General features: G+C 41.0%; 1 protein-coding gene across 1 annotated transcript; it reads right to left on the reverse strand.

Moving 5' to 3' along the window:
- Nucleotides 1-3,243: 3,243 nt before the first annotated feature.
- LOC117433146 (tripartite motif-containing protein 16-like) lies at nt 3,244-10,972 on the reverse strand. The gene is made up of 8 exons (XM_059016513.1): nt 10,801-10,972; nt 9,686-10,272; nt 8,718-8,813; nt 8,325-8,558; nt 8,011-8,170; nt 7,471-7,527; nt 5,916-5,981; nt 3,244-4,884 (listed from the first exon to the last, which is right to left on the reverse strand). Exons 2-8 carry the CDS (start codon nt 10,265-10,267, stop codon nt 4,352-4,354), a joined length of 1,728 nt encoding a protein of 575 aa, XP_058872496.1. The 5' UTR covers nt 10,268-10,272; nt 10,801-10,972; the 3' UTR covers nt 3,244-4,351.
- Nucleotides 10,973-11,196: the final 224 nt, after the last annotated feature.

The following is an 11,196-nucleotide window of genomic DNA, read 5'->3' on the forward strand; positions in this document are numbered from 1 at the left end:
TATTGTGTGTCTCAGACATTACGATAGGCTGTATTTACAGGTAAACTCAGAAACAAGCTGTTTAAATAAACTGGTAATGTGTTGTGTGCCCCTTTAAAGAGAATCCGATTCCAGTGATAATTCCTTCTGTTAGCAGGCGATCGCAAGTTTAATGTAGAATACGCGCTGCAGTGATGCGCTAGCGGAGTACACGGGAGCACACAGATACACATCCTGTTACACATTGTATCGATCTTCTTCAGCGATTCCTCACTAGCAGACCCGCACATCACATCATTATAGTCTAGAATAGGGAACACAAGTAACTCATTTAAACCTTGCTGTAAAGCTTACACAGTGGCGCTGACCACACAATCCTACAAGCTTCCTTCCAATTTTACTACATACATCTTTAATGGGTTTATCAAATTGAAGAGTTGTGTCAATATAAACCCCTAGATATACCCCCCAATGCTGTGGTATTACACGTAACACGAGAGAAATTTCAACTAGTATTTTGTATCATTTTCTCCAAACCAAACAGCATGATATTTGTCTTTTTTCATTTAAGATCAGACCATTTTTATTTATATTTTCAGTCAGCACACACGTCACGGATATCGCGACATTTCGCTTACAGGGATATCCCGGACACACACAGAGCCGTCTGCGTCCTGATTGGCCACGAGGAAAATAGGTCCGCCAGCCCTACCCGTATTTTCATTGGTCAAACAGAATGCGTTCTGATTGGCTCTTATTCTCGCCCTTCCATTGGCTGATGGAAGTGGTTTGAATTTTCAGTTCTGGCGGGTTCTACATCGAGAAGGGTTTGTGTGCAGAACGGAGATCTGCGTCACTGTACTGCGTCACTGTACCTGCGTCACCGTGCGAGTGCGTGCGCAGCTCCTAAAGCACGACATTCAGGGGTTTCAGTGGTTTCTTCAAAACGGCAGCAGCTTGCGTGGTCTTGCGCGCATTATTATTACATATAAGCACTCTGATTTATTATATAACTGTAAATTGCGTATCAGACAAAACAACAACAATTAGCCAACAAGAAAATGAATGTTAAAACTGTCAGATCAGAATAACACCGGTGTCGGTTTCCCATCAGTCAGCTTTGCTTCAAGACATACAGCTCAGTAATGTTCCTGCTCCAGAACTGAAGTCTGTCTGAATTGCTTCTTTTATATTAAACAGATCCGTTTCGTATGAACAGAACGGTATCGAATGATTCTGATGTTCATTTATTAAGTTGAACAGATGAAGTGGATAGGGTGCGCTTGATTCGTGTCTGCCTTTCTCCTGCTTTAACAACTTTGCTTGGAAAATATTTTATGCAAAGTATGTTAAAGTGACGTGGTCTTGAAATCTAAATGCTGTATTAATGTTGTGTTTTAAACATACGCTGGCGGTGTGTAGCAGTCACGTTTATTAGAATCAATTACGATGGGCTGCAGTTTTCTTTGTTCTGCTGGCTGTGTTTAACAGCTTTGAATTGGGGTAAAACATTAAGAAGATATGAAAAGTGTTGTCAGTCAGAATAGAATAATACGATTCTTCTGCTGATGGTGGCTGAAGGGGACCCCAAGACCTCTGCTTTTTTTCTGCCTCCCCATTTATTTTGACCACCAGCCGCCACTGTTAATGAGAAGTGATGGATTGAGAGTATACAGTGTGGGGTGGGGAGTGTTGAGGAGGGGGTGCTGTTAATGAGAAGTGATGGATTGAGAGTATACAGTGTGGGGTGGGGAGTGTTGAGGAGGGGGTGCTGTTAATGAGAAGTGATGGATTGAGAGTATACAGTGTGGGGTGGGGAGTGTTGAGGAGGGGGTGCTGTTAATGAGAAGTGATGGATTGAGAGTATACAGTGTGGGGTGGGGAGTGTTGAGGACGGGGTGCTGTTAATGAGAAGTGATGGATTGAGAGTATACAGTGTGGGGTGGGGAGTGTTGAGGAGGGGGTGCTGTTAATGAGAAGTGATGGATTGAGAGTATACAGTGTGGGGTGGGGAGTGTTGAGGAGGGGGTGCTGTTAATGAGAAGTGATGGATTGAGAGTATACAGTGTGGGGTGGGGAGTGTTGAGGAGGGGGTGCTGTTAATGAGAAGTGATGGTTTCAGAGTATACAGTGTGGGGTGGGGAGTGTTGAGGAGGGGGTGCTGTTAATGAGAAGTGATGGATTGAGAGTATACAGTGTGGGGTGGGGAGTGTTGAGGAGGGGGTGCTGTTAATGAGAAGTGATGGATTGAGAGTATACAGTGTGGGGTGGGGAGTGTTGAGGAGGGGGTGCTGTTAATGAGAAGTGATGGATTGAGAGTATACAGTGTGGGGTGAGGAGTGTTGAGGAGGGGGTGCTGTTAATGAGAAGTGATGGATTGAGTGTATACAGTGTGGGGTGGGGAGTGTTGAGGAGGGGGTGCTGTTCATGAGAAGTGATGGATTGAGAGTATACAGTGTGGGGTGGGGAGTGTTGAGGAGGGGGTGCTGTTCATGAGAAGTGATGGATTGAGAGTATACAGTGTGGGGTGGGGAGTGTTGAGGAGGGGGTGCTGTTCATGAGAAGTGATGGATTGAGAGTATACAGTGTGGGGTGGGGAGTGTTGAGGAGGGGGTGCTGTTAATGAGAAGTGATGGATTGAGAGTATACAGTGTGGGGTGGGGAGTGTTGAGGAGGGGGTGCTGTTAATGAGAAGTGATGGATTGAGAGTATACAGTGTGGGGTGGGGAGTGTTGAGGAGGGGGTGCTGTTAATGAGAAGTGATGGATTGAGAGTATACAGTGTGGGGTGGGGAGTGTTGAGGAGGGGGTGCTGTTAATGAGAAGTGATGGATTGAGAGTATACAGTGTGGGGTGGGGAGTGTTGAGGAGGGGGTGCTGTTCATAAGAAGTGATGGATTGAGAGTATACAGTGTGGGGTGGGGAGTGTTGAGGAGGGGGTGCTGTTCATGAGAAGTGATGGATTGAGAGTATACAGTGTGGGGTGGGGAGTGTTGAGGAGGGGGTGCTGTTCATGAGAAGTGATGGATTGAGAGTATACAGTGTGGGGTGGGGAGTGTTGAGGAGGGGGTGCTGTTAATGAGAAGTGATGGATTGAGAGTATACAGTGTGGGGTGGGGAGTGTTGAGGAGGGGGTGCTGTTCATAAGAAGTGATGGATTGAGAGTATACAGTGTGGGGTGGGGAGTGTTGAGGAGGGGGTGCTGTTAATGAGAAGTAATGGATTGAGAGTATACAGTGTGTACAGAGTACAGAAACACAAATGGTTATTAAAATGGTCCTTCTTTACATTCATGTTTTGCTTTTAATTTAAAACATGATTATAAAAGATTGTTTACCTTAAACAGTGCTTTGAATAATAATAAACAATAAAATTAATAAACAATAAACTGCTCCCCCTCTCTAAACAACTTGATTCAAATCATAAAGAGTCTTTAACAGAACAGTGCTTGGAACAGTCCTGAAGGTTGTGTGAATAGAGCCCTACATTTCCAATGGAACCACACCAAGTGAAAAGAATTGCTTTCAATCAGGCTCTGCGCAGCTGCAGAGTTTGTCCTGAAGAGGGCGACAAAGGCCAGGCTTAAAACATGTTTCTGCTTTTCCACTGTGGGCAGATTGCACATGTAATGCAATTTGATTGTGATTTACGAGATCCATGGAAATGTCTTCTTTCTTGTGATGATATTTCACTCACATTATAGTTAAAATAAGCAAACAATTATAATATTGAAACTTTGAACTACCTGACGAGTAGACCCAATGCATCTAATTAAATGCTCATTAGAGTAAATATGCAACCATTTTCAAAGAGATAATTTAAAAACAAAATTATAATAACAGGATGAAAAGGCATCTTGTACCTATTGCTTGCCTGTATAAAGGTATGCATGAAGCTCCAGGGTTATAGATGTGCCAGATGTACCTAAATCCCAGATAGTTCAGCTATATACTATAAATGTCCATTTGAGACACAAAATCCCATTCGAAACAAGAACATGGATTTCTGAGAATCTTGCCTGTCATGTTTTTCAAACCTGCACATTTGAGACCAATGTAGCCAATAGAAGTGCAATATAGGAACACATTGTGGAATTATTTAGTGAGCTACAATCACCTTAAGAGATACTCATCATACTCACGACATATTGAACGTTTTATGCTGAAACAGCTGTCCAGGTGTGAGTGTTTACAATTACAAATGTTACACCCCAAGCATAAAAACAAATAATTCACCTCGTTTCGCTCTGCAGATGGCGCCGTTTTACCCCCTTTCATCCAAAGTTGTGTCAGATTGAACATTCCCTTCACCCGAGGAGTGGAGAGGACAGACAGGGAGTTCAATACAAAGGGTTTCTTACAACACAAAACAGTCTAGTTCAGCTGGCAGATTGTTACAGTGGAATCATAATAATGAAGCCTAAACCCAGGATAGAGCGGCTCAGTGAATGTGGTTTGGAATCTGTGCAGGAGGGTCATTGTGTCAGAGACGCCATAAAAGGACAGCGTGCCGGCATTAAAGTCCAGATACACTCCTATTCTGGGGGAGCGGGGGGCAGTTATTGCAGTTTGATTGTTATTGTGCCGGGCAGTGTAACTGGAATCAGAGCAGTACACACTCCAGGACTTGTCATTGAATCCAAGGAGACAGGAATGATCCCCTCCTTTCCTGCTGATTCCTTTATATGTGACTCCTATATAAGCCCCTCCCCCCCTCCACTCAATCTCCCAGTAACAGCGAGTCCCAGACAAACCCTCTCTGCAAAGCACTTGGGGCCAGCTATCAAATGTCTCTGGGTGATGACAATATCGCTGGGTCTCTCTCCTCCGAGTCACCTTTCTGTTTCCTTCAGACAGACAGAGCTCTCTATATGCTGTGTTGGGGTGCAGTGTGAGCTGACAGGAATCTGATTGAAGAGAAGAAGACGGGTAGAGGAGAGACGGTTAGAAAAGTCAAATCACTGAGAAAATCTCCACTAGGTCTGAATGGTACAGAACCAACAAAAAGACAGAAATACATTACAGTAGGTTCTTTTAATAATGGCTGTTTCTGACATGAGGCTACAGCTTGAAAACAGAAGAGGCATTGAGATACGAAGGTACAGAAGGGAGTAATAGGATTATTTGTATTATTTTGGGGGATCCCTCCTCAATGATCTCTCTACCCTCCTCACTTATCCCTGCTGTCTCCTCCCTTTTCGCTCCTCTCCGCCATGCTCTCCTCTCTCCTCTTCCTCTCAGCTCCCCCCTCCCTGCTGCCTCCTCCCTCCTCTATGCTCCCTGCTACTTTATTGTGATGTTTAAGGTTGATAATCAATGGATTTGATCTATAATTCTTACTTGAGATTTATTCCTGACTGGATAAGTTATCTCTTTTTATTTTCACTTGGAACTAATCAAATGCAGTTCTGCATACAATTAAAGTTCACTTAATGTTCCTACAGGGTATGTGTTGCCATTTTACCCACTCAGACCCCTTGCTTACTAAATATCTTCAATAGAATATCATCCACTCTTCAAATATCTGTCTAATATTTTAATGAGCAATCCATCCCACAAGTGCAGTGATACTGCAATATACATTTACTACCAGCACAGGATGACTGGGAGGGATAGCTGTTCATTTTACCCCACAACTGGTTTCACATGCATTGTACATGTATTAAAAGATGGGATGATTATCTATTCAGGGATACCAAGATATTTAGGGAGAGAGTGGAAAAACAGGCAACAAATGCCCCTCCCCCAGTCATTCTGCATGTATTCATCTGAACCAATACTTGTTGGAGAGGAGTGTAGATTAATGGCTTCACAATTACTAATAAATAATAATAATTGCTGCCCTCAAGCTCCACCCCTCCCTGTTCTGTAGTGTTAGCTCTTCTCACAATGGAGTGACACATCTTTCAATCAAATGTTTCAGTGCAAACAGACTTACATTTTAAAAACTCAGCTCTGTTCCTTTGCTCTGGAGCCTGCAGACTGTAAACTGCAACTTCATTCACTGGGCAGAAAAAAAGAGAGAGAAATAGAATTGAAACATGTGGATTAATACACAACACACACAAGACTCCAAACAGCAATCTGCCATGCTCTTAATCTTAAAACACAAAGTGCACCTGTTCAGTTTATCACAGTGTTTGCTCCAAGACTTAGACCAAGGGTCAAGATGGCCCCCTCTCAAACTTAAGGGGACATTTTCTTCAGTGAGGTGGTTAATATGTTTGATTCAGAACCAACCACTATTTCTTATTTGTGTTTGTTTCTTTTAAATATGCCAACAGAGTTTCCTGACCTTTTGTTTCTCAAGAACAAAAAATAAATCTGTAAAGCTGTAGATACAACCAAGCTGTCTCCACAATACTCACTGTCACTGTTGGGGAAAATATTGTGAAATGTGTCACAGTGACGCTGGTGTATCACTGAGTAGAGGACATTCATTGTACCAAGAACAGGGGTTTGCAATCTTTAACCTGAATACCCCTTTCCAAAAAATGTAGTCCACTGCGTATCTGTGTGTGTGTGAGATATATTATATATATATATATATATATATTAAAATCATGCCGTTATAGGCCTACTGGTGAAATGACAAAGAGCCGGTCGGTTTTACACATACTGTATTATTTTGGCCCTGAATTTTAGCATGTTTTGCAATAGAAGAGACATTTCACATCCTTTTATAACATTACCGTTGGCTACTTTTTTATTATTATTTTATTTTTTAAATCAATGATGCGGTTTTCGTTTCACAAATCTACTGCCCTTTGTCTATAAAGTGTACTGTATGCAGAAGCACACATTCCTCCCATTCACTTGCTAGGTCACTCCATATCTCCAAACATCAGACACAGTTTGTCTAGCAAATAGATAAGTTAACAGCGGATGAATTTCACAGGATTTTTAAGCACAAATATAATATCCTGCATTTCAACAGTCACTGCCGAAGCTGATTACTTATTCTTCCAGAAGTAATAGTCGGGTGTAACAGGGATACGAGGTTATATTGTGCAGTGCCATGTTGTTAACAAGCCTGATGATGTCATCCAGGCTTTACTGTGAACCTGATTGTAACCAGGGAGGGTGTGAGCGCATTCTACTGGACTGGAGAATAAAACCACGGGAGTTTAATTATGAAAACGCAAGTGTAAACATACAAGTAAAAAAGATCAGCCTGTCGTCAGACATGTCATGCTAATACAACATGCATTCATTTGCTGTGTTGGTATTGCGTCTGGTCTGGGAAGGGGGACACACGGGCGCGTTAAGAGAAATTCAGCAGGACATTTCTTTTTTTTATTTCGGGGGGCATTGGTGTGAACACTGTATCAGTGTAGTGAAGGACCCAGCTAACTGCACCCTCATCAGGAATCTTTCACACAAGAACTAATCTAATACATCTCCAGCCACTCTTTCACTGAGGCGCTAGGGCCTTCCAAAAAGGGAGAATGTCTCTGTATTAAAAATGTGTTTTACTGGAAGAAAAGCCTTACCTTTGAAACGTCTGTCACTGCTCCTAGACCCCACGGTATAAACTGCAATTTCATTCACTAAATAAAATAGAGAAAACTGTTTAAAACCAAAAGATTTTACTGACGAGGATTTGGAATACAAACAGACCATGACCTTCAATTCCTATAAAACTGATAAGAAAGTTCAGGGCTATAAGTTAGCACATCCTATATGGAATGAATGTGTTTAATGTGTGAATCCCTCTGTCTGTGTTTGAATGCTATTGTGTTGTTTTCTCATGTAATGTCTTTAGAAATTCTCTTCCTTCCTGCTCTCATCACTCAGGATGTCACTGTAATTGAGTTGGGACGTTTCAACCTGGGAAAATCATTTGAAATAAAACATCTCCTTCTACCCTCCTCCCTTCTCATTCTTCGCTGCTGCCTCCCTCCTCCCTGCTGCAATATTCATATAGTCAACAATCTGCAAGAGGTCTTTATTAATGTCTTGCAAGTCCTGTCCCTCCTCAAGCCATGGTCTATTTGAGAAATCTCTACCAAAGGAATCTATTTCACACCAACCTGTTGTGGTTATTTTGACTAATTCCCCCTTGCAGAAGTCCTCAATATGGTCTTTAAGTTCAGATACAGCTTTCCTCACAGCTCCAAAAGAGATGTCTGTATTGACAGTAATGCTGGGTAAGTCTCCAGCTTCAGGAGGGGCACAGAGAGACTGGAAATTCTACAACAGGAAAGTGGAGAAAAGGAGTTTTCAGTGAAACAGAATGGGGTCCAAAACATTCCTGGGGAAAAGCAAGGATTCATTCATTTGGAGAGGTCTGTCTGAAACCGTCCCAGTTATGGACTTGAGATTTTCTAACAAGCAGTGATGTTACCTGTAGAAAATGGATGTGATCCTCTGTCTCTGAAAGCTGTTTCAGCTCAGTGTTTCTCCTCCTTAGCTCAGCAATCTCCTGCTCCAGTTTCTTCATGCGTCCTTCAGCCTGATTCACTGCAGCCTTCTCGTTAGCTCCAATCAGCTCAATAACCTCAGTGTGGATCTTCTCAATGGATCGGATCAGCTCAGTAAAGATCTTCTCACTTTCCTTTATTTCTATGCATGCAGATCTCTGAGTGAAAGAACACAGTAGAGGAGACATGGTTAGAATTGATATCAAAAACACATCAGGCATAGACAGTAAACTTCTGTAGATGTGTTCCAGTCCATCTGTTAATAATAATAATAATAATAATAATAATAATAATAACCCCCTCTTGTCAATACCCACTTTCAGTGTCTCCACAGCCTGTTTCAGCTCCTCAGTTTCTTTCAGTCTCTCCTGGATTCTCTGTTGTATTTCTGTCTGTGTCTCTCCCAGCTGCTTCTGTGTAGAAACACAGTGACACAGTGACATTTCTGACGGGGCATTGAGTGATATCCTGTCACACCCAACACAGGATATTTCAGAGCAGGCTGTGTTATTCACACCTGTCCCAGTAAAGGTGTTATGTCCTATAAGGTTTGAGTAATACAAATACTAAAATAATGGACATATTGAGAACTTTGCGACCTTATCAATCTCAATTGCAAAATATCACCTCTGTTTATCCTGCAAAATGTTATGAGTATACCGAAAACACAAAAACAAAAAAATACTTACAAATATTATGTACATTTTTAATTATTACAACATGAAACACTCCAGCTCTGAACAAAAGAGACGCACTCATTTACACTAATGAAAGTAAACCGGGAGGGAGGGCTTTTTTGTTATTAAGCTCTGGAATTAGAGCGTCCATTGTTGTCAAGGAAGATGGGACTTTAATGCTTTTTAAATGTAGATTAAAACTCATTTCATAAATTACCTGAGATTTTAATATTTTTTCACATTTGTTATTTGACTTAATTCCAATATTTAAAAAAAAAAAAATTAGACTGTTTTTAATTGTTCTATTTTTATAAACTGGATTTTTTATTTTAGTTTTTCAAATTTTGCAATTAAACTGGATATTTTATTTATTTATTCCAATTGTATAACATTTTTTGTATTTTACTTTAATTGTTCTATTTTTACAATTAGCTTTTTATCTCACTGTTTTTCAAATTTCATAATTAATACCCAATGTGTATTTATTTCCTTTTTATAACATTTTGTATTAGACAGTTTTTCATTGAAAGGTTTAATTGTTTTTTGTGTGTGTGAAGTGCTTTGGACATGGACATGTTAAATATCACAGAAATGGTTCAAACCCTTACCTGTTTCCCAGTCCTTTCTGCCTCAGCTGAGACTGTATCATGGCTCTTGTGATCCTTGTCTGTACACAGCACACAAACACAAGTCTGATCGGTTCTGCAGAAGACCTCCAAAACCTTCTGGTGTGCAGCACAAAGCTTCTGCTCCAGATTTCCAATTGCATTGACCAGCTTGTGTCTCTTTAATGGAGTAACCTCACTGTGTGGCTTGACGTGTGTTTCACAGTAAGAGGCCAGGCACGTCAAACAGGATTTCACAGCTTTGAACTTTCTCCCAGTGCAGAAATCACACGGCACATCTCCAGGTCCAGCATAACTTTGAGCAGGAGGAGGATTGAGTCTTCTCCTCTTGAATTCTCCAGCAATTTCAGCCAGCATGGTGTTTCTGCACAGAACAGGCCTTGGGGTAAAGGTCTTTCTGCACTGGGGGCAGCTGTAGACACCTGTATAATCAGTCTGATCCCAGTAGTTCTTAATACACCCCATACAGTAACTGTGTCCACATGGAATAGTGACTGGGTCCTTCTGTATCTCCAGACACACTGAACAGCTCAACTGATCCTCTGACCACAAGTTTGAAGCCATTCTTTCTGCAGTGAGACAGAGAGAGAGTGATGATTTCACAACAAACGAAACTTAACTGTGTGTCTGAATTGGGATTAAATACAACAGATCTTGAATGGAAGGCGGGCTCGGGGCTCCCCTTCATACAATACACTCTGTTACTCAAACACACGTGTTTGCATTCAGTGAGCTGCTGTGTGTTTATGAAATAACTCCATCTTAAACAGCACTCTTAGAAGAATGAAAGTGTGTGGAAATAGTGATCCTTTCCAACGGTATTATCTTACATCTTTACCGTTAACTAATGCACTCTCTAATCAATATTGTGCAAATACAGCAAACCGCATATCATTTCAATTTAACTAAGCTAGCGTTTAAAGATTCATTTACTTTACCACGTGTGTCCCTGTACTACTAGCCTATACGATTCAAATAATAAGAACACATTATTTACACGCTGAGATATTATCCGTACTGGTTTCTCTAGTTCCCCGTTGCATTAATAACACGTTTATATCGAGTATAATAGAAATACACAAAGTCGCATTTCATACCTAACCAGGTAAACACGGCGCTGTTGTTGTTTCTGCTTCCTCCTCTCTCGAATGCTAGGTGCGTAATTGCTGAAGACACGCCTCTTTCATTATGATAATGTCCGGTGTCAGACCGGAAGATCCCTCCCGCGCGGGAAAGGGAGGCTCGTGCTTCACGTGCGCGGTTCTTTCCGGTCCGCGTTTCATCTTGCTTACCCTTATTATTATAATATTGGTAAATTGAATAAGGGTAAGATTGAGTTTATATTGAAATGAATGTGAAGTGAAGCATTCTTATTGAGTACATAATAATAATAATAATAATAATAATAATAATAATAATAATAATAATAATAATAATAATAATAATAATCTGGATTTCTGTCTTTAATTACTATTATTATTATTATTATTATT

Source organism: Acipenser ruthenus, chromosome 53, assembly GCF_902713425.1.
Source record: "Acipenser ruthenus chromosome 53, fAciRut3.2 maternal haplotype, whole genome shotgun sequence".
NCBI classification, from domain to species: Eukaryota; Metazoa; Chordata; class Actinopteri; order Acipenseriformes; family Acipenseridae; genus Acipenser; species Acipenser ruthenus.

Bases quoted from the DNA above. Each gene is read 5' to 3' on its own strand.
- LOC117433146 (XM_059016513.1), bottom strand. From the start codon at position 10,267: ATGGCTTCAAACTTGTGGTCAGAGGATCAGTTGAGCTGTTCAGTGTGT. The intron at 8,559-8,717 runs GTGGGTATTGAC...TCTTTCACTCAG, and splicing joins AGGCTGTGGAGACACTGAAA to AGATCTGCATGCATAGAAAT. The intron at 4,885-5,915 runs GTAAGTCTGTTT...CTCTTCAATCAG, and splicing joins CAGAGCTGAGTTTTTAAAAT to ATTCCTGTCAGCTCACACTG.